Source organism: Aotus nancymaae, unplaced genomic scaffold (genome assembly GCF_030222135.1).
Source record: "Aotus nancymaae isolate 86718 unplaced genomic scaffold, 86718_ANA_hifiasm-v0.15.2.pri h1tg000059l, whole genome shotgun sequence".
NCBI lineage: Eukaryota > Metazoa > Chordata > Mammalia > Primates > Aotidae > Aotus > Aotus nancymaae.
The window spans coordinates 57,960,917-57,983,116 of NW_026988473.1; the positions used below are offsets into that span (position 1 = coordinate 57,960,917).

Consider the following 22,200-nt stretch of genomic DNA (forward strand, 5'->3'; position numbering starts at 1 on the left):
TTCCAGTCAAAATATCTCTTAGAATGTTTTATCCCCTCTGTCTCAGAATCATCACCTGAATAGTATCCTCTGAGTAGATGGTTTATTAATATTGCTATATAGAAATTCATGGAAGACATAGTTCCTGGACCTAGAAACTTACAAACTGAGACCAGGAGTTTGAGAGTGATTTGCACATGTCAGTCAAGTCAAAAGAAAGAAACTTTTTTCTTTTTTTTTGAGAGAGGGTCTCACTCTGTCACCTAGGCTGGGGTGCAGTGATGTGATCTTGGCTCACGGAAACCTCTGCCTCCTGGGCTCAAGTGATCCTCCCACCTGAGTCTCCTGGGTAGCTGGGACCACAGGCATGTGCCACCACGCCTGGTTAAAAAGGGAAACTTTTAATGTAATGTGTAATTAATGTAATTTTTTTTTTTTTTGAGACAGAGTCTCACCTAGGCTAGAGTGCAGTGGCACAGTCTCAGCTTACTGCAACGTCCACCTCCCGGGTTCAAGCGGTTCTCCTGCCTCAGCCTCCTGAGCAGCTGGGATTACAGGTACCCACCACCATGCCCAGTTAATTTTTTTTTTTTGTATTTTTAGTAGAGATGGGGTTTCACCATGTTGGCCAGGCTGCTTTCGAATTCCTGACCTCAAGTGATCTATCCGCCTCAGCCTCCCAAAGTTGGAGGATTCACTGAGCCTGGCCAGAAGCTTTTTAAAATATGGGTTTTATTTGAAAACAAAGCCAGACATTAAATCAACCTTTTTTTTTTTTGCTTTTGTATGAACTCTCCAGTTTATAGACATAACTGATCTCAAGTTATAATTTAAATATAGAAAAGTGCTGAGGATGAACAGATATTTGCTTTTTCCCAAGGAGCAGGGAAGCGGGGAAATGACTTACTGAGCGCCTCCTGTATTCCAATGATTTTTTGTTTGTTTTGTTTCAGAGAAGGAGTCTTGCTCTGTTGCCAAGGCTGGAGTGCAGTCACTATTCACAGGTGCAATCTTGGCTCACTGCAGTCTCGAACTCCTGGGCTCAAGCAATCCTCTTGCCTCAGCCTCCCAGGTAGCAGGTGCACGCCACATGCCTGCTTTAGGTCAACCCTCACAAAAAGACTGTGAAGCAGGGATTGTTATTCCCACTTCTCTGGTAGCACACCGAGGTGCAAGGATTCCCTGTGGATTGGTGGTTAGTTGGGTGGAGTGGGGTGGAGTGGGGTGAGGTTTGAACTCAGCCCTGGCAATCATCAGAGCTACACAAGGCTGCCAAGAAGTAGAAAAAGACGCTGGCATTTTGGGACCCCATTATCAGTTTGAAAGATGTACAGTCTTAAGCTTGGAAGTAGGTCATCTGGTTCAACCCTGCCTTTTGCAGAAGCAGAAGCTGGAGCCCTAAAAAAATAAAGCAATTTGCCTGCAATTGAATGGAGTGAGAGGGGGCAGAGGAAGTGTAGGCATGTGGGGCTGGATCTGGCCCCACCCTGACAAATAGAAAGCCAGAAATAGAAGTGAGAAAGGAAAATTCCAAGAAAGAAAAGGCAGAGAACTGGCTGTTCTTACTCCCACACCTAAGGTGTGAATTCCTTTATTGAGTCATAATAATTTCCCCAAAATTCTGAGTCCTCCTACTTTAGGTTCTTAGCCAGGAATCCACTTCTTTTCCCCTAAGCCCTACAACCCTTTGAGGTGCTCACAATTGAGTGTGTGGTCGGGGGGAAGGAGCTGCATGGGGACAGGGCTCCTGTGGCTTTGTGTCATCCACTGTCACCTCTGGTCCCCAAGTCTCTGGATCCTTTGGTCTCACCTCTAGACAACTGTGTCTTTCAAAACCTTCTTCCCTGGCATCTCCTCTCTGTCCTGACAAAATCTCTCCCAAGGCATTGTCCTCGTAGTTAGATTGACACAGAGCTTTTGCTTTTATAAAGTGCGTTCATATCCAGCTTCTCACTTGCATGTCATAACACCCTGGTGAGGTGGACAGGGAAGGGATTGATCTCTCCATTTTATAGGAAAGGGGAGGCTGCCCTCTTGATTCTTCCACATTGTCAGCAAATACTTACGAGCCCCAGCCTCGAACTGGCCCAGCAGGGCTTCTTTGGCACAGGCTTTAGTTTTTTCTCTTGTTCCTTGCACTTCCTAGAATCCAAAGGACTCGATGAGGCAGACACATGACAAACAGGCTGATGATGCATGTGTGACGGCTGCAGTTACCAGCTCTGTGGTGCTGGGTGGCGTCCCTCCAGGCTCCTCGGCTGACCTCCCACCGTCTCGTGGGCCCCTCCTGTCCTGTGCTTGCCATCTTTCCTGCTTATCATTCATTGTCTAACCAGATTTCTCGGGGAATACATGTCTCCAACCTTCCATTTTATCCAAATGGATCTATTTTGCTTTATTTTCTCTTGCCTAAATATTAGGCATGCCTAATGGGTTTCAAAAATTAATATAATTTATTTTCCATCTTGTCAGTGCAAAACAAAGGTGTTCTCAAGGCAAAGCACTGAAGACCAGAATCCTTTCTCCTCTTCTACTTCTGTTTCTTGAATCAGCAACAAGTAAACAACAATTCTGTAAACATGTGTGGGTCTGTGTCCATGTGTGCGTGGATCCCCTGCTTTCTTCCATTCTCAAATGGCGTTGGATATGGCAGCTACCAGTGGCCTTCTTGTCTTGTTCAAAACGGAGATTCCCATAACATCAGGGCCCGTTGCAGCTGCTCATAAGTTACGAACATCACCACGTTCCAGGATCCCAAACGCAAAAAGGCGGGTGTAAATCTGATGAGAAAAACAACCAACGCATCAGGTGGAGCGCTAGGAGACCACAGCGGACACATGTGCCCTCCCGGGACACAGTGGGAGTGCCAGAGGGCCTAGACTTCTGTCCATCACAAGTGTTTTCTGAAATCCTTTCAGTCGCTTTTTTTTATTTTTTTTTGTCCTTTTTCTGCTGAGGGGATTTAGGCAGAAGTTGGAGTCAGAGAAAGAAAAAAACTCACATTTTGAGCCAGGTTACTGTGTCAGGCAGCAAATTGTCACAGTTCTATAAGGCAGCCATGTTGCTGCCAGGTTCCTTTTCACAAACTGAGGCCCAGGAGGTTAAGAGCTCATCCAAAGACCAGTGGCTGGTAAGTGTCAGAGATGCGGCTCAGATGAACCGTCTGACCTGACTCCCCCCTGCTGCTGGGTGTTTCTGGGCTCAGTTACATCCCGGTGGCCCTCCCTAACATGGCCCCCTGCCAGGACATGGAGAAGCTTGGGCTTTGCAGGGTGAAGACAGTGTGGCACCAGATTTAGCTCATCTCTAGAGAGCCTGGCTGTGCTATGATGGCACTGCAGGGAGAGTGTCCCCACGTCAGCTGTGGCTCACCAACTCAGGGAGAAACCCACAGGCTGGCCCCTGCCCTCCTCTTAGCCTGTCCCTCCACTAACCACCTCCTGGGCCCCTTTGCTTCCACCAGACTCAGCTAGTCACGTTCCCTGGCAATGCCGGCCCTCTTTGCTCCTCTTGCTCCCTCCGCCTGGACTGTCCCCTCCTCTCTTGCTCTTTGCTCTGGAGGCCTCACCTTGGGCACCATAAACTCATGCCATGGGTTTTCCTGACCCTCATGGGGACTAGAGCATCGTGACAACAAATGTAAACTCCAGAGTCCAGTCAGACCTGGGTTCAAATTCAAGCTCTCCCAGTTTCTAGCTGTACAATCTGGACATATTACTTAATCTTTGTAAGCCTCAGTTTCCTCATCTGTAAAATGAGAAAATAACAGTATCTGCCTTGTAGAATGAGTTGTGGAGATTAAATGAATTAATGTCAGCACAGGACCCAGCAGCAGTAAACGCTCAGTAAATATCACCAACTTATCTGCTGCTTTTTGAGGAAAGCATAACCCAGGGCCTGGCATATACGAGATGCTCCAGAAATGTTGGACAAGTGAAAGCAGTAACTGAGAGAAGTGGCTCCAGCTGAAGACCGTAATGATAGAGGCAATTTTCGGAAGAACAGTCTGTCAATTGCAACTGAGAACCTATAGTGGCTCTTGTTCACTTGTTGGGTCCATTCTAACATCAGGTACCAGAAAACTCTGTTGAAGGCATCAGCAGTGGGAGGTGAGAGGGCCAAGCTAAGAGCTTACCAGTAGGACAAACAACGCCACTGGGTGTGGTGTCTGATGGTCTGGGTTTGAGCCATGGCTCCCCCATTTTAACTTGTGATCTTGGATAAATTACTCAACTTTTTTCTGTCATTCTGCCTCTTCCTTAGGTAATGTGGGCAATACTACCCAGTTCAAGGGGTTGATGGGATAACTTGTGTGAAGTGCTCAGCACAAGGCCTAATATAGAGTTATGTAGCTGTCGTGATAATCATATACAACCTGCATTATCGAGTGCTTGCTTTGTGCAAGGGGCTGTGGGAGATTAAAAGACATCTGAGCCACTTTGACTTTCGGGAACTTGCCCTTTGCCTGAGGGATAATTTCAGCTTACCAATACTATAACACGAGGCAGGAGGTGATAAATACCATAAAAATGGTGTCAAATGGCATTGCAGAAGTTCCCAGGAAGGAGGAAAAATTTACACCTGAGAGTGTTAGGGAGGAGGTGGCATTTGAACTGGTCTTGAAGGATGGCTAAGATTGAAAGCCTGTAGGCCGGGCGTGGTGGCTCACGCCTGTAATCCTAGCACTTTGGGAGGCCGAGGCGGGAGAATCACCTGAGGCCGGGAGTTTGAGGCCAGCATGACCAACATGGAGAAACCCTGTCTCTACTAAAAATACAAAAATTAGCCGGGTGTGGTGGCACATGCCTGTAATCCCAGCTACTTGGGAGGCTGAGGCTGCGGTGAGCTGAAATCGCACCATTGCACTCCAGCCTGGGCAACAAGAGCGAAACTCCTTCTCAAAAAAAAAAAAAAGAAAGAAAGCCTGTAGATGATGAGGCATTCCATGCAGTGGGAGAAGTGCAAAGGTGTGGAAGCAAGAAAACGTGGAGCATGTGGGGACAGTGTTAAGGCACTGGCTGCGGCCAGTGTGGTGCTCAATGGCCGTGCCAGGAGGCTGGGGAGGTCTCAGGACTGTTAACTTCCTCTGGAGACAGGCAGTACTTTTACCTATTCCTAGAATGCTTGTTCTCAGGCAGGCTTCCCTAACTCTCCACAGCAGGTATGGTTCACTTTCTTTCTTTTACTTGCACGGTCTTTTAGACTTCTCCTTTGGGGCATTTACGTCTGTGCTCTTCACTGCTACATCCCAGCTTGACCCATGGTAGCCACACTAGAAAAGAAAGAAGCCCCCGTTCTCTGGGAAGGAGTGCTGGAGGCGGGAGGAGGCTCACCCTTTGTAGAAGGCTGTGGGGCCCTCCTGGGCCACCATCTTTATCATACAGTCGAGGGGGCTGAGGTACTGGCCTGGAGGTGAGTTCATATACCGGGTCTTCACCACGTCCACCGGGGAGGCCACCACTGTGGCACAGAAGCCGGCTCCAAAGGCAGAGACGAAGTGGCAGGGGAAGTTGTCTGCAGAGGGAAGGATGAGCGAATATCAAGGAGTGCACTTGTGTTCTGTCCATACATATTCACTGTTTGTCCCCAACCCAACCATGAACTCCCTGAGCATGGGACAGTATTTTCCATATGTTTACAGTGCCCTGGGCTAAGCTCTTGGCAAGTACCGGCAAACTAGGCCTGCTGTGATCCAGAGGTGGAAGGTCATGCAGCCTGTTTGAGGAAACTGAAGTGAGAGAAGGTGAGAGACCCCTGCTTAAAGCTACATAGTGAGAGGCGGTGCTGGGACTGGCACTCAGGTCTCCAGCCTCCCAGCCCAGGCATCTTTCCTGCTTGTCACCACAATGTACCAGGCACTTCTTACTGGGCACTCCTCCTCTCTCTGCTCTTACTAAAGCCCAGTTGCCTCTGGGTGGTGCCCACTCCATGGAGTTCTGGGTTCCCTCCCTGCTGAGGGAGGGCTGCCTGCCTGGAGCTCAGAACCTCACCGGTGAGCAGGTGCGAGTCCAGCAGCTTCTCCTTGAGGATGTCGTAGGTCACCATCTCAGCACAGTTGACAATGGCATTCCTCATGATATTGGGCCAAGTTCCTGTTAAGAAGGCGGTAGGGATGAATGAATGGGAAATGGTAGAAATGGACGCCCTGGCTGCAAGACCACGGGCCCCAGTTGGGGGCCATAGTGCCTCATTCCAATGGTCTCAGCCAGAAAAGCCCACCCTAGCTGAGCAGATTCCACACTTTTCTTTCTAGGGTTAACAACTCTCAGACTGTCCATGTCCGTCTTAGAGACAGAGAACAGAGAGGCCCACTTGTGTTCATTTGGCCACATTTCGGAGGGTAATCTGCAGTAGCTGTCAAAATTAAAATATGCCTCCCTGAGACCCAGCTGCAGCCAGAAAAGAAAGTCATTCAGCGGGAGGCTGAGCTCTTGGAACAGTGACAAAATGTGGTGCTGCCAGCAGGGCCCTAGGAAAGTGTCAGGACCAAACCCCTGGCTTCACAGATAAGGGGACGAGCTCTGAAGGGCACCCAACAAGTGAGTGAAGAGCCCTCACTTAAGAGGTGTCCTGCTCTTAAACTTCCCTGGGTCAGTTTCTTCTGCAAGCATTCATGCAACCTCTGGTCCACATGTGGGAGAGAGTCCTGCATTCATCACGGTGGCTGCCGTGTGGCCATGTAGGGAAGCCTCCAGCTTTACTCGCAAGGAAGCCCTTCCTCATTGCATCTCCCTGTGCCCACTCCTCACAGCTCTGCTTTCCCGATGCTCCTCTTTTTCCTCTGGGCCCTGCTTGAGGGCCCCTCCCTTTCTGTCTCCACACACCTAGAGCCGGCTCAGTCTTCCAGGCCCAGTTTAGGTGTCACCTTCTCTACAGAGCCTGCCTCTGGAGCTCCACCTCTGGGGCCACCCCTAGCACATCCTGCCTGTGGTATAGCTGCGTCTTGACTTATCTCCTCTGTTGTCCTCACGCCCTGGGCGTGTGGAGGTGTCTTAAATTCATTTCTGGCTGGGCGTGGTGGTTCACGCCTGTAATCCCAGCACTTTGGGAGGCCGAGGCGGGCGGATCAGCAGGTCAGGAATTTGAGACCAGACTGGCCAACATGGTGAAACCCCATCTCTACTAAAAATACAAAAAGTAGCCGGGCATGGTGGCAGGCACCTGTAATCCCAGCTACTCAGGAGGCTGAGGCAGGAGAATTGCTTGAACCCAGGAGGGAGAGGTTGCAGTGAGCTGAGACTGCACCATAGCACTCCAGCCTGGGCAACAGAGCCAGACTCTGTCTCAAAAAAAAAAAAAAAAAAAAATTCATTTCTGTCTTGCTCACAGCAACCTGCACATGGCAAAGGTCTGGTAAAATGAACTGAGTTCACAGGGCTGTGGCAGGTCATTGAGGTATCTTTGGTTGGGATGTTCTTCTAGAATCACTGGAACATGCCATAGTGGGAGTCCCCTCCTTGCTGGTTCCTGCCCCAGCCAGAGGGGAGAGAAAGCTCTGCCTAGGGCCGCCTGCACCAGGAGTCCAGACTTACCTTTCCACAGGCCCCTGACTCCTTCCTCCCTGGCGATGGTTCTGTAGGCGTCCATAGTCCCGCTGTATTTTCTGTCACTCCCAGGCCCAAGGTGTATGCTGGCCTGAAATCGGACCTTCACCACGTCTGTGGGCTGGGCACAGGTCACCGCCATGGCTCCTGTGGTGCAGCCGGCCAAAATCCGGGTAGTGACGCTGGAGTCTGGGACGGGCAGAGAGAGTGGCCAGTGTCCCCTACTGAGCAGTTCTCTGGGATAAGCTGTTCTCCAGGGGCTGCCCTTGCAGCTTCCTTGATGGCCACTCAGAGTCTCCTCATGAGCGTCCGGTACCAACATCCCCCTGCCCCTGGCTCTGCCTCTGAGTCTGGACTTCCCTGGTCTCTTGACCCACACACTTGCGGCCACCCCTTTGGTGTTCAGGGACCCGGGCACTCACTGTCCGAGCCTTTGGGAGTGTAGAACTGCTTGACGGAGTCGTAGAGGCCGATGCGGATGGAGGCGAAGCTCATCTGGCGCTGCAGGCCGGCAACCAGCCCATTGTAGGGGCTGCAGGGGCCCTCGGTCCGTACCATGGTCAGGATGGTGCCCAGCACGCCACGGTACTGCACAAGCCGGGCTGCCTGGGCCGCCTGGTTCTCCCCCTGGATCTGAGGGACAACAGCAGGGGGTGAGGACTTGGATGGGAGGGCAAGAAGGAGCTGTGTGCACAGGAACCCTGCTGGGGCTGTGCCTGCCTGGGCAGGGCCTGAGAACAACCATGCTGATCACAGCCTTCATATCACAGTGAAAATGCTGGGCAGCATTTACTGTTCACAGAGCAGCATCATACACGTGATTTGGTGTTTGATCTTCAGAGCAAATCAGAGGGACAGATTGTTTTTCCAATTTCAGAAGTGCTTTGTGGCTTGCCAAGGTCACACAGTTAATTCCTTTATTTTATTTTTTCTTTTTTTTGAGACAGAGTGTCGCTCTGTTGCCCACTCTGGAGTGCAACGGTGCGATCTTGGCTCACTGCAACCTCCACCTCCCGGGTTCAAGAGATTCTCCTGCCTCAGTCTCCCGAGTAACTGGGATTACAGGCATGTGCCACCACGCCTGGCTAATATTTTTTGTATTATTAGTAGAGATGGAGTTTCACCATGTTGGTCAGGCTGGTCTCGAACTCCTGACCTCCTGATCCATCCACCTTGGCCTCCCAAACTGCTGGGATTACAGGCGTAAGCCACCGCACCCAGCATTAATTCCTTACTTTTACCTCACAATGTATGGTTTACAAAGTAGGGCCTAGACCATAAAGGGCCCTGTCACATCATGCAAAGAATTTAGATTTTTTTATCCTGGTGAATGGTGACAGGAAGCGGCCAGGAGGAGTCCTAAGCAGTGGAATGAGAGTCTTTGTCAGGGTTCCGAGTGAGGAAGGGCATGTGGGCACATAGCATGGGGGCTGTGGGGGAGAACTAGCTCTTCCTTCCGTGAGATCAATGACCTTTGGCCAAAGGGCACCTACCTGCAGGCGGACCTTAGCTGTGTCCAGTGGAAAGGTGAGGAGGTCAGCGAAACAGGCTGCTGTGCCTGCCCCCAGGAACTTCACAGCCATGGTGGGAGGCACATCAGAAGGCTTCAGTCCAACCATGGTCCTGGAAGTCTCCGCCCAGTCCCTTTAGGGCCAGAGGAGGTCCAAGGAGAGAGGCTGCTACACAGTTCTCGGCTTCAGTGCAGCGGAGAGGCTGCAGGAGACAGGCCAGAGGAGGCAGATTGAGTGATGTCTGGCCTGGCCCCCAGGGGCTCCTCAGCACCCAGGAGGGGCTTTAGAAAGGGAGAAGCCTGGGTGCTGCCATACTTAGGCTGTGTGAATTTGGCCTATAAAGACAGGTCACATTCCCATCCCTTGGATTTTGCAATCTTCCTCCTGCCCCTCTCCTTCCCCTCCTTACCATGGGCAGGCAAGGCTGGTAGTGGTATCTGCACTGTATAGATGAGGAAACCGAGGCTTAGACACCTGTTTTCCCCAATTTCTTTTTTTGAGACAGGATCTCGCTCTGTTACCTGGGCTGGAGTGCAAGGGTGCAATCTAGACTCACTGCAGCCTTGACCCCTTGGACTCAAGTGACCCTCCCACCTTCAGCCTCCTGAGTAGCCGGGACTATAGGTGTTCATCACCATACTCAGCTTATTTTTTATTTTTATTTTTAATTAATTTTTTTGAGATGAAGTCTAACACCTTTGCTGGGCTGGAGGGCAATGGCACGATCTTGGCTCACTGCAACCTCTGCCTCCCAGGTTCAAACAATTCTCCTGCCTCAGCTTCCCAAGTAGCTGGGATTACAGGCGCCCACCACCATGCCTGGCTAATTTTTTGTATTTTTAGTAGAGACGGGGTTTCACTATTTTGGCCAGGCTGGTCTCGAACTCCTGACCTCATGATCCGCCTGCCTGGGCCTCCCAAAGTGCTGGGATTGTAGGCATGAGCCACTGCGCCTAGCCCAGTTTTTTATTTTTTGTAGAGATGGGGGTCTATGTTGCCTAGGCTGGTCTCAAACTCCTGGCCTCAGCCTGATGATTTGATAAGAGGGGCAGTTCTTAGCCATCCATGGGAAATAGAATAGATGGGTGTAGACTCAGGTCAAAAGCCCACGTTGCAGGCAGGGCTCTAGAACTTTCTGTAGTCGAGCTTGGGGAGGAGGGAAAGCCACAATGGTGGGCACAGGGAGTAGCTGCTCTGAGGCCAGTAGTCCCTAATCTTCTTCCCAGTTCACTCCAGCCTCCCCTACACCCCTAGCAGCCGGCAGTACTTTGCCACTGGCTACTAGAGGAAGAAGTCAAAGTGGAATCTTCATTCCTGTAGCTCTGCTGGGGCTCCTGAGGGATGGGATGTTCTAGTTTGCATGGCCCGTTAATGTTTGCTGGGTGCTTCTTGCACCAGATACCGTGCTGAGGGCTTTAGAGACACTCACTGATTCGATCCCTTTATAAGGCTACAAGTCATTGCTATTATTATTCCCATTTCGTAAACCAGGGACCTGAAGCATCCGGGGCTTTAGCTAGTCATACAGCTGAAGTGCTGGAGCTGAGATTGGTGCCTACGTTTGTCTGACATCTGAAGCTGTGCCTGTTCCACTGCCCAGAGAGTCTCAGACTTCAGGGATTGCTAAGGATCCCCTGGGCTGCTTGTTTACAGACTAGATTCTCGGCCCTCAGCCCCAGAGATCCTGATTTAGGTCTGGGGTGTGGCCTAGGAATTTGCATTAGGAACGAATTCCTAGTGGCAGCTCTGAAGCAGGGGGTAGAGGACCCCATTTTGAGACATCCTACCCAACACGATATTGCCTCCCCTACTCCAACCCACCCTCCCGGGCAAAACCTTCACAGCATCCCAAGGAGGAAGCCATCTGGGCGGAGAGACCATGGGCTCTGTAAAGTTCCCAGCAAATGACCTGGACCATGCCTCAGGTCAGATGTGCCTGTCATCCCTACTCAGGAAGAGGGCCCCAGGGTCCTCATGGAAAGAGAGGGATTTATGCTCTGGGGAATCCCAGAGATTCTGGAGCAGACAAAGAAGAAAGCCACTTTCTGACTATGGGAATTTGCAAAATCCCACCAGAGGCAGCCTATAAGGCAAAGGGGACGTGAGTCTTGGGTGAGTGACACAGGTGTTGGGTTCAAGTCCCAACACCTGCCACAGTACCCTCATCAGGGCTGCAGCTCCCTTTTCATAAGGTGGGGGCTGGACTGAATCTCTATCAGGTCTGACATGCTGTGGCTAGTGAGCACTGACTGCTCAGGGATGCTCTCTGTAAGCCTCCAATTAAAGGGAGAACAAGAAGAGAGAAGGAGAGGGAGAGGGGAAGGGATGAGGGAGGAGAAAGGGGTCTTACCTGTGAGTCCTGCCAGGGCAGGGGCAGCACAGGGGCTCCCTAGGGCTCCATTCCCGGAGGTGGCAGCAGGGATCAGATGGCCCCTCCTTGCCATTCACTGTTGTCTCTGCTGCTTCTGGCTTGGCACTGGTCTTATACATGCAGCTGACCTGAAACCTTATCCTAGAGAAGCTGGTTGACAGCCTAATCACTTGACAAGAAGCTGGCTGGTGAGGTGCAGTGAGGTGAGGGGGGAGGTCAGTGAGTTCCAGGTCTGGTTTAGTCCTCTTGACTTGGGGTGCTTTAATATAGCTCCTTCAGACTGTGGACACTTCCTTGGTAACAAGGGTGTATGGGGGTGTGGACCTGCTGCCACTTTTGAGTCCATAGGTCAAGGCCTCCCATGATAGGCTGGGCACAGCTCTCCCAGGCATCTTAATAATAACTGTCCTTCCTTCGTGCCTACTATGTGCTGAATATTTTACATACACTATTACTATTTTACACAATCCTATGAGATAGGTACTATTAGGATTCTAATTCCTTACTTTTTTTCTTTTCTTTTTTTTTTTTTTTATAAAGACGGGGTTTCACCATGTTGGTCAGGCTGGTCTTGAACTCCCGACCTCAGGTGATTCACCCGCCTTGGCCTCCAAAGTGCTTGGATTACAGGCGTGAGCCACCATGCCCGGCCTTTTTTTTTTTTTTTGAGATGGAGTCTCGCTCTGTTGCCCAGGCTGGAGTGTAGTGGTGCGATCTCGGCTCACTGCAACCTCCATTCCCCAGATTCAAGCGATCTCCTGCCTCAGCCTACCGAGTAGCTGGGACTAGAGGCATGTGCCATCATACCCGGCTGATTTTTTGTATTTTTAGTAGAGACGGGGTTTCGCTGTGTTGGCCAGGATGGTCTCAATCTTCTGACCTCAGGTGATCCGCCTGCCTCAGCCTCCCTAAGTGTTGGGATTACAGGCATGAGCCACTGTGCCCGGCTTTTTTTTTTTTTTTTTTTTTGTTAATTTAAAATTTTTAGTAGAGATGACGTCTCGCTGTGTTCCCCAGGCTGGTTTTGAACTCCTGGGCTCAAGTGATCATCCTGCCTCATCCTTGAAAAGTGCTGGGATTATAGGTGTGACCCACCATGCCAAGCCTAATTTTTTTTTTTTTAATTACAGATTTATTGATATAGAATTCACATACCATGCAATTCATCTGTTTCAAGTGCACAATTCAAATGGTTTTTAGTATATTTGGAGTTGTGCAACCATCATCACAAGCTAATTTAGAACATTTTCATCACACCCCCTGCTCCCCCAGAAAAACTCCATACACATTAGTAGTCACTTCCCTTCCCTCGCTCCCCAGCCTCAGGCAACCATTAACCAATCTACTTTCTGTCTCTATAAATTTGCCTGTTCTGAACACTTCCTAGAAATTGAATCATCCAATATGTGCTTGTTTGTGACTGGCTTCTTTCACTTAGTGTACTAATGCTTTTGAAGTTCATCCATGTTGGAGCCTGTATCAGTATTTCATTTCTTTTTGGTGCTAGGGATCCTAAAATCTTACCACTGAGGAGAAAGTGGATTCTCAGGGAGGGCAATGCCAGCTAGGTCATGTGGTTAGCATGTGGCGGGGGCTGACTGCAGCCTGTAAACTCTAAGGCGTTTTGGGCTTACCTGCTGTGACCACCATTCTCTCTGACATGACACTTGGAGGCTTTAGCATGGACTCTGCTGGAGCCAAGGGTGCTGGGGTGGGTGGAAAGAGTGCCCCACAGCAGCTACTGGAGGCTTCCGCTGTAGGCACTGAGAGTAAGGGCTGGGCATAGCTGAATCAGGCCCCAGGTGATGGGGGAAGGGGAGAAGAGGAAGAGAGGGGAGATGAGGAGTGAGAAGCAGAAGGAAAGGAAGGAAAGGGAGTTAACTGGGTAGGGCAGAGGAGGAGTAGGCAGAGGCCTTTTCTGGACTTGGGTGCAGAGCCAGGGTCACAGGGCAGGTGGTCAGAAGTACAGATGCTCAAGTGCAAAGCTTGGGCTATGCCTGTCCTCTTCCTTGGACCAGGCCCTGACCTTAATGTCAGCAGAATAAGCAGCTGCATTAGAGTTAGGAGATAAGTGGCTGCCAGGGCTGCTGACATTAGGAAGGCTCAGGAAGTAGGTTCTGAGCTCCATCTGTAATTGCTAGCCTGGAGGTGGTGGGGTAAACTACAGGGAGTCTGTGGGGGAAGAGTACAGTAGGATCCCAAAGCAAGAGGCAACAGGCTCTGGAGAAACCCAGCGGGAGGGAGGGCCGAGCTCTCTTTGGCCTGGGAGCTTCTTGAGGGCAGGGACAGGTCTGCCTGCTTTGGCTCCGTGTCCCAAGGCCAGCCCATGCTAGAAGTCCCAAGGCTGCCTGCTATGGGGCCTAGGGATCAGAAACACCTATTCACAGGTCTCTGTGGAGAGAGTACTCAAAGGGAAGAGAGGGAGTCACTGGCTCGTTCTGGTGTTGGGAAGACCTACCAACTGCCTTACTCCATTCCGCTTGCCTGGGTAAGTCATTTACCTCGGAGTTGGCACTGGGAAATAGATTCAACTTCCAGGGATAAGTTTTTTTTTTTTTTTTTTTTTTTTGAGACGGAGTGTCACTCTCTCACCCAGGCTGTAGTGCAGTGGTGCAATCTTGGCTCATTGCAACCTCTGCCTCCTGGGTTCAAGCGATTCTCTTGCCTCAGCCTCCCGAGTAGCTGGGACTATAGGAGCGTGCTACCACGCCCAGCTAATTTTTGTATTTTTAATAGAGACTGGGTTTCAACCATGTTGGCCAGGATGGTCTTGATCTCTTGACTTTGTGATCCGCCCGCCTCAGCCTCCCAAAGTGCTGGGATTACAGGCATGAGCCACCATGCCTGGCCAGGGAAAAGATACGGATAAATAACACACTGTTTCAAAGTGGAGGTAGGAGGTCTCGACCCTCAGGGTCCCTTCATGTCATCAGAGGCTGCTCTCAGCCTGGGGTAGGAGCAGCATGTGTCCTCCTGACCCCAATCAGGTTGTCTGAGGGAGCTGGAGTGGGATTTGGAGAGACTCTTTACCTGAGGCTTTCCCCTTCAGGCCTGGGCCCCGACTGCCCCCCTTTAGATTCCCTAGGCCCCAAAGGATGCGGAGCCCTGGGCCTTGAATGCTCCGTGCTGGTGACTTGAGAGAGAGGTCTCAAGTCTCTATGGTGCTGGGGAGGGGTAGGCTGGCAGGCTGGAACTAGAGAGCAGAGATAAATAGAAGGCAAAGGGCTCGTCACCAAAAAGGCGGCACCTACTCCTTCCTTGAGGTTCCTGTATCACTTTGCACCCTCCGAGACCTGGGAGTGCCCTGCCTGCCTCAGTGGCTGTGTGCTTGCCTTTCTACTGGTTTCTTCTGGAGCGTAAGGAGAGTAGGTGGGGCTGACATTTCCTAAGCTTCCACCATGTGCCAAGTATAGGCTAAGCACTTTCACAAATGCCATCTCCTCTGATCTTCCTCACAACCCCATGAAGCTGGGGTGATTATCTGTTTTACAGATGAGGAGAGGCTCAGACACAGCGAGACTGGTCTCTATCTCCAGCTGCAAGTGGCTCATGGCTTTCTTGGCTCTCTCTCTATAGCTGTCCACAGCCTGGCTCACCCCAAGACCTGTTTCTTCCAGGAAGCCTTCCCTGACTGCTCCAGCCCACCTGGTCTTTCTCCATGAAGTCTCTAAATTCAGAGCACTTACTGGCTGTACCTTGTTTTCATCACTGAAAGCAGTAGCCTTGCAACACCTCTGGGGATTTCTTGTGTGGTGAATCACTTCCTAACTACGAAAACAGAGGCAAAACACTGAGCTTACAGAAACTCTAGATATCATAATACCTAGAGTTAGAGAGTTGTTTTGAGGACTGAGCGAAGCGACATGTACTTGAGGGTGAAAGCCTGTTGCCCAGACACACTGCTCACTCTGAATCTGTCTCTGACCACTCCCTCACCCTTTTTTTTTTGATACAGAATCTTGCTGTTGCCCAGGCTGGAGTGCAGTGGTGTGATCTTGGCTCACTGCAACCTCTGCCTTCTGAGTTCAAGCGATTCTCCTGCCTCAGCCTCCCGAGTAGTTGCGACTGGAGTAGCTGAGACAGGTGTGCACCACCACACCCAGCTAATTTTTGTATATGTATATTTTTTAGTAGAGATGGGGTTTTGTCACATTAGCCAGGCTGGTCTCAAACTCCTGACCTCAGGCGATCTGCCCGCCTTGGCCTCCCAAAATGTTGGGATTACAGCCTTGAGCCACCATGCCCAGCCATGGCCCCTTTCTCGTCCTCCCTACTGGGCTTTGTCTGTGGAAGCTGCTCATGTGTTTGTGGTCTGACAGCCCCAGCCAGAATTACCCATCCCAGAGATAAGGGAGATTCTGAGGGCTCCATTTTGCTGATGGATTTCAAGCGTTGGCAAAGAAAATACTGAGTATCACTGTCATCTGGACCAACCTGATTCTGGGGGAGCCAGAAGTCTCATGGTGATTGATCCTCGTCTGTGGGGCTGTATGGTTGTTAAGCTTTCTCTCTGGCAGTTAGAGCACAAATGAATTCCAGGCATCCCACTCCAGTGAAACACTTGTGCACAGATTACAAACACCAATAGGATTTTATTCAAGCACAGGCATGAACAATGACCTTTGGAGCTGGGTAAAAACAATAAGTTAAAAGCATGGTTAGAATTTTAGACAATCAGATGAAAAGTTTGAAGGAGGTGATTTCCCCTTCCTCTCCTGATTAATTCAACATGGCATAAAAATAATTTGTATCTATAAAATATCCTTATTCCCCCACAAACGAACTGGAGGTGGCCCTAGGATTTCCTTGGCTATGCACAATGTACACAGTCTACATGTCCCTTCTCCTCAAATTTTAAGGCAAAAATGGTCCCACATCTTCAGGCAGAGGATAGGCTCATGTCAGCAGTCAGCTATGTCAAGGACACTGGGGGGCATTTCTCCACCAAAAGATGTTTGCTTGGGTCCTTTGGTCAAAAGATGGAGGAGCCACTTGGGCATGGATTCCATTTTGTTTCTAGCCTTTGCCTCACCATAGAAGAAAGGAGCTGAAGTTCTGGCAGGTGGACACTGGGCTGGTTTGGGACACTCCTCCAGTCTGGGCTGACTGGGTCTCTTGAGGCATCCATGGACTAGGCTAGTGGGGGTTTCAGGACTGTGACAGCCCTGAAGGAGCCAGACCCGGTGCCTCCTGCAAGCCAGACAAAGCTGAGGGAGGGTGGGCAGGCATCTCCTTCCCCCAGCCCCGCAGGCTGCATCAGTCTTTCTGGGAGTACCGAGAAGAAAATATCCGTGCAATCCTGCGAGTTTCTTCTTCAGGCAGGTTGGGAGGGAGCGAGTTAGGTCTGGGGCGATAAGGCCTGTGGGAGAGGGCTCCTGTGGTGGCTTCGCTCTTGTCCTGGAGTGGAAGAAGTTAGCTGGGTTAGCACTGAGGATATTGGCACCACCAGTGGATGACACTGGTTCCTCTCATCTTTTGGCCCTTTGGTTAGTATTTATGCAGAGCTGCCTGTTTACAAGGCACGTTACATACCTTATCTTGCTTAATCCTTACCTCAAACGCATATGGGGGTGTATATTGTTCTCCCATGTTGTGGATAAGGAAACTACATTCAGGTGGAGTAAACTCAAGGTCCCACAGCTCTGATTTGCAGAGCTGAGATGTGAACCCCAGCTCTGACTCTTTCTGTGCCTCTGGAGAAGGAGGGGGTGTCACCTCCAGGATAGGTTTGAAGCCTCATCCCCTTTTGCTGCATGGCTTTGGACAAGTCATTTGTCCTCTGAGTTTAGTCCCATGTGTGACGCTGGGAATATATCCAACTCTCAGGAGATGTTGGTGAATAATTCTCTATTTGGCCCTCTGGAGCTCCTGGAGTTGCCAGGTGACATAAAGCACCTACCTACTGTCTGGCTACCACACTTGCATCTCTCTGACTCTGGCTGACAGGGCATCACTAATTCTGCCTTTAACTTGCCTTTGGGTTATGGCATCATGGTCCTCTGGACTCCTCTAACTCATTTGCTCATTTTTCTTTCCTTTTCTTACTCCATGTCAGGCTCCCGTGCTGAAGGAGCTCAAAGCCATCCCAGACAGCTGGCTGAGAGCAAGGGAAGAGGTGGAGGCCTGGCAGGGGAGGAGGCAGTTCTGAAAGGAGGTGGGAGCAGCCTCCGCAGGCAAACCCAGCTGACTTCATGGCATGTAGCTTGCTCTTCCCTGCCATCAGGTACCATGAGCGGAGGCTGTCATAAGCTGAACGACCACTGAGAGCACACTGTACCACTTCCTGGGCATTGAGATGCAGCTTGTTGGAGACCCTACAGACTGGGATTACCTGCCCCTGCAATTCTGCTCATGAGAAAATGAGGTTCAGGTAGAGTTGCTTCTGAGATCAATAACAGTTATTCTTTCATGTCTTCGACCCTTTTTAATGCCTACTGTGAGAGGGGCACAGAAATAAACAGAACTCCATTTTAGGCTTTCTCAGCTCAGAGCTAAGCCCGGGAGGCAAAGAGATCTGCCTAAAGAATTAGAATCACTAGAATGAGATAAGGGGAGTGGAGTCAGGCATCCCTGCTCTACTGCTGGATGTGTTTCCCACCCATGAACTAGAAGGGTGGATTGGAAACCTTGAGGGTCCCTGCCAATCTAGAATTCTAAGTGCAAGGGAATGTCTACAATCTGGAAAGCTCTCAGTGCTGTGAGCTCACATGCAGCCTTTCCTTACAACCAACAGCAAAGTGGTGCTAGGGCTGGGCTGCACAGCAGAGACTAGAAGATACATCTCCCTGCCTTCTAGGCAGGCCTATGCTAAAAGGGAAGAAGGAAATCCACCTTTTGCTGGTGTTTGCTGTTCTTCCTTCCAGAATATAGGAAACACCTGCACTCCATGATGCCTCAGGCCAGGGGAGGCCAGTGGGCCAGCCTCTGCCTGTTGCTCTCCCCGTTCCAGACTGGGTGCTCTTGTAGCAAATGGACTGGGTCTGAGGCTTGGGAGCCCAGTGGGGCCAGGTACAAGACAGGAACTTGGGAGCTGCTAGACACAGTGTGGGTGGGACCAGGCCAGGGTAACCATAGGTTTAAATTGGGTGGGGAGGAGACTCTTGTAGCAAGCTTCTCATTCATTCTAGAACCAGTGGTTGTTGGCCTACCATATGCCAGGCCTTCAGTTAAGTCAAACTCTCTCAGGATCTCTGTAGCACTTTAAGCTTGTGTATATCTTTCTCTACTCCCAAGACCCAAGATGGCTGTTTCCTGAGCTATCTGAGATGCAGGGTGACGCAAGCCCCATTCCTGTCCCCCGGCTGTACTGCAGGTAGATTTTCTGGGTCATCAGCTGTATTTTACCTTCCATTTCTTCCTCTGCTACTCTGAAAGGGAAGTAGGGAGATGTCTGTTTTATGAGCCAGTTGGGAAAACAGGCCTAAGAGCATGGTATTCTCTCTCAAATCCTCAAACCAGGCATTTGTTTCCCCATCTTCTAGAAGAGATGTCTTCTCTGTTTGAGAGAGCCTTAGAATGAGTCTTGTTCTCCATGGCTGGAAGAGCCAACTACTTCAGTTCATGAAATGACCATAAAAATGGTCTGGGCATGGTAGCTCATGCCTGTAACCCCAGCACTTTGGGAGGCCAAGGCAGGAAGATCACATGAGTCTAGGAGTTTGTGACCAGCTTGGTCAACATAGGGAAACCCTGTCTCTAAAAAAAACAAAAAAACAAAACAAAACCAGGTGTGATGGTGCACACTTGTGGTCCCTCCCAGCTACTCGGGAGGCTGTGGTGAGAGAATCACTTGAGCCCAAGAATTCAAGGCCACAGTAAACCGTGATTATGCCACTGCACTCCAACCGGGGAGACAGAAGAAGACCCTGTCTTAAAACAAAACAAAACACCTCTGTTGGTGATTTATCAAACTTTTCAGGAGCCTAAGATCTACTCAACTTGATCAACTCTTATGGACAACAGGCAGACATGGTTCCTGTTGTCACAGGCTGCTCAGCTAGAAAGGAGACAACACAACGAGCTACTCAACAATCACAGAGATGAGGCTTAGAGCCTGGGAGGACTGAGAAAATGGCAACTGGTAACAGCTAGGAAAGTCTGGGGAGGCTTCACATGGAGGTGGGCTCCAAGATGGGCAGGGTTTCAACAGAAGCTGGGTGTGGGGTGAGGTCTTTCATTAGAGAAAACAGCATGAGCACAGACCTGCACCTACTGGCTGGGCCATATCTGCCCTGGAGCTGAATCGTGTGTGGCACCAACCTTCCAGCACTGATACCCTGACCCAATGACCTAGGGGGCCTTATCTGCATGGCCCAGGCCCAGGACAAGGTCAGGGCTTGGCTCTGTGTACAGGGCAGGGCTGGGGTGTGGAAGGACAGAGAGCACACACTCAGCAGCATTTTGCTTTTGTTGACCTCAACAGGGTTTCAAAACCATTTTGACTAGTAAGTGAGGATTATTCCTTCATCAGGACGGCTACCCTAACACACAACCCTGGTGGGGCTGGCCAGAGGCGAAATTGGCTAGAGCAGGGATACTCCCAAATGTATTATCCATTCCTCTAAATATTCCCACACTTCTGGCTGGAGGCCTGGGGGCACAACAAAGTTGTCAGCATAGCATGTGCTTTGTGGGAGGCATCGACCTTCCCAGGAAGACAGGAGGAATGCACATGGGAGCAGGATCGCTACAGCTGGAGGGGCTGCAGGTGCCTTGCAGTCTAGACAGTGGGTATCATACAGGGGGTGGAGTCCCTGGAGCGAGGACTTAAACGTGAAGGTGGAATGTGAACAGAAGATGAAGAGAGGGTATGCCGCGTGGAGGCACAGCTTGAGCAAAGGTGTGGGGAAGGAATTTTCTTGCTAGGAAAGTGGTGGGGGTGGGCCAGGCTGAGCTGCAGGTATGGAGAGCAGTCTAAGACAAACCTATTAACAGAAGGAGGGGCTGATGCCGGCTGAGGGAAGTTCCAGAATGTCTGGGGGGAATTTGACCTTATTCTTCTTGGACTTCAGTGAGCTGATCTGTAAGGGCCTTCCCAGGGAACAGGGATGGGATATGTGACGACTGTACTAGGCTGAAGGACAGAATGGGCTTTCCTGTGGGCCGGGTGTCAACCACAGTAGCAGGCCAGGGGCTCCCAGGCCGCCCCATTAAATCCTCCCCCATCCATACATGGGATCTGCTCCTTTCTGAGTACCTGTACACCCAGGCCATGAACATGATAGTCCTCTCTGGTAATAGATGTGTCTTAAAAGAGCCTTCAATGCTAAAGATCAGACTTTGCTGGGGAGAAAAAAGAGCACATGGAAGGAGTAAGGAGTTGTTTGGAAAGAAAATGTGGGGCTTCCTGGGGCTCTTCAAATTGAGTGGCTAATCCTGCACGAGGAGCTGGTTCTAGTCCTGCCTCTACCAGTTCTTAGCCAAGTGGTGCCAGGCAACCCACCACTCTTTGGGCCTTGGTTCATGGGTCTGAAAATGGGATCAGAATGAGCAGATAATGCAAGAGGAGGTGCTCTATGAACCATGGGCTTATCCTGGCCCTTGGCTCCTTCTCTGGTCTGCTCTCCCTGTGTTTCAGCCTCTTCTCCAAAAGCTCTCTCAGGAGGGCCTGGCCCTCTTCTTTGGCCTGGAACGTGATCTGATCCCAGCCACTGTGTTCTAGGTTCTCTCTACTCCAGCCCCCAGATGAATCCCAATCCCTCTAAACAGGCCACATGCTCCCAGGGGTTGGTGGGTGCAGGTGCCCCCACTTAACCTTGCTTCCAGGTATCCAAGGGACTTTCTCAGAGGACAGGAAATGGAGTACAGTGGAAGGGACATTGGTCTGTGGCTCAGCCTAACTGTTCCACTCACTCAAGACCAAGACACTTTCTCACTCTGCGTCTCTCTGGGTCTTAGCTTCACTGTCAAGTAGAGCTAAGAACTTCTGTTTAGTCTTTGTATGCAGGTCTATGCTGGGCTCAAATAAAATTCAGATATGACCAAGGTTCTGGTCAGGTATAACATCTTGCAAAACACAGGCTAAGATGGAGCTAGAGCCAATACCAGCTGCAGACCCAAGAGCAAAATGAAACCTTGCTGTTCTCAGACCCCATCCCAGGCAAAGGGTTAGGCCCCAAAGTCCTGAGTAGAGCTGGGATACAGCATCTCCTGTACTGTGGTAAGCAGTGCTAGGCCAGGCAAGCTCTCCCCACTCCACTGCCTTCTCTAGTAACAGTGAGCCTCTGGTCTGAGATGACGGCTAAAGTTCTGTTCTTTTCCATAGTAGCCCCTTTAAATGACATAAACATTGACTCAGGAGCTGAAAACTGGAAGTAAACAGCCGCCTGGGTCTTAGGTGGACCTGCCAATGGATTGCTGCATCAGAGACTGAGTGAGGGCTCAATATAGCTGCTTGCCTTGTTCAACTTTCACCCCTTTGGCTGGCTGCCTTCCCCTGGGATGGCTCCCAGAGTCTGGCCTGGACTACGACTTCCTCGATGCTAAAAAGAGCTGCAAACTCAGCAGCCACAAGTAGGAGCAGGGAGGAAGTGAGGACAAGGCACTTAGACTAGAGGCCCAGCCCTGAAAGGCCAATCTTAAATTTGACCTGCTCAGCCCATGCTGTCGTGTGGCTGGTCTCCTGCTCTGAGCTCACCCTTCATGCCTAAATTAGAGATCTGGTTATATAGTTCTCACCACCGATATGTTCCCTCCACACCACACCCCCATCTGATGCCACCCACTCCTTCTTCCATGAAGCCCTCCCTGACAGGCCCATTCTACAGGGCCTATGTCACTCCCTCACCCTGGGCCT

General features: G+C 50.6%; 2 protein-coding genes across 5 annotated transcripts in view; both read right to left on the bottom strand.

The window, feature by feature from the left end:
* Positions 1-1,536: 1,536 nt before the first annotated feature.
* Positions 1,537-12,000, bottom strand: UCP3 (uncoupling protein 3). Its single transcript, XM_012456959.2, has 7 exons — positions 11,385-12,000; positions 9,017-9,236; positions 7,946-8,156; positions 7,512-7,712; positions 5,970-6,071; positions 5,313-5,493; positions 1,537-2,759 (listed from the first exon to the last, which is right to left on the bottom strand). The coding sequence occupies exons 2-7, from the start codon at positions 9,140-9,142 to the stop codon at positions 2,657-2,659; spliced, it is 924 nt and encodes a 307-aa protein (XP_012312382.2). The 5' UTR covers positions 9,143-9,236; positions 11,385-12,000; the 3' UTR covers positions 1,537-2,656.
* A 3,973-nt stretch (positions 12,001-15,973) lies between these two features.
* C2CD3 (C2 domain containing 3 centriole elongation regulator) overlaps positions 15,974-22,200 on the bottom strand; it is a 155,497-nt gene continuing 149,270 nt past the window's right edge. For all 4 annotated transcript variants that reach the window (XM_021675069.2, XM_064365284.1, XM_064365285.1 and 1 more), the window contains one exon: positions 15,974-16,802. In XM_021675069.2, coding sequence (XP_021530744.2) covers positions 16,662-16,802 — 141 coding nt within the window. In that variant the 3' untranslated portion in view covers positions 15,974-16,661. The remainder of the gene's footprint in view (positions 16,803-22,200) is intronic.

What these genes read in the sequence shown, in the direction of transcription:
- UCP3 (XM_012456959.2), bottom strand. Translation starts at nt 9,142, where the DNA reads ATGGTTGGACTGAAGCCTTCTGATGTGCCTCCCACCATGGCTGTGAAG. An exon ending in AGTCAGGGGCCTGTGGAAAG is followed by an intron (nt 6,072 to 7,511) that starts GTAAGTCTGGAC and finishes CCTTCTTAACAG; the next exon opens with GAACTTGGCCCAATATCATG. An exon ending in GGACTCGCACCTGCTCACCG is followed by an intron (nt 5,494 to 5,969) that starts GTGAGGTTCTGA and finishes TTCCCTCTGCAG; the next exon opens with ACAACTTCCCCTGCCACTTC.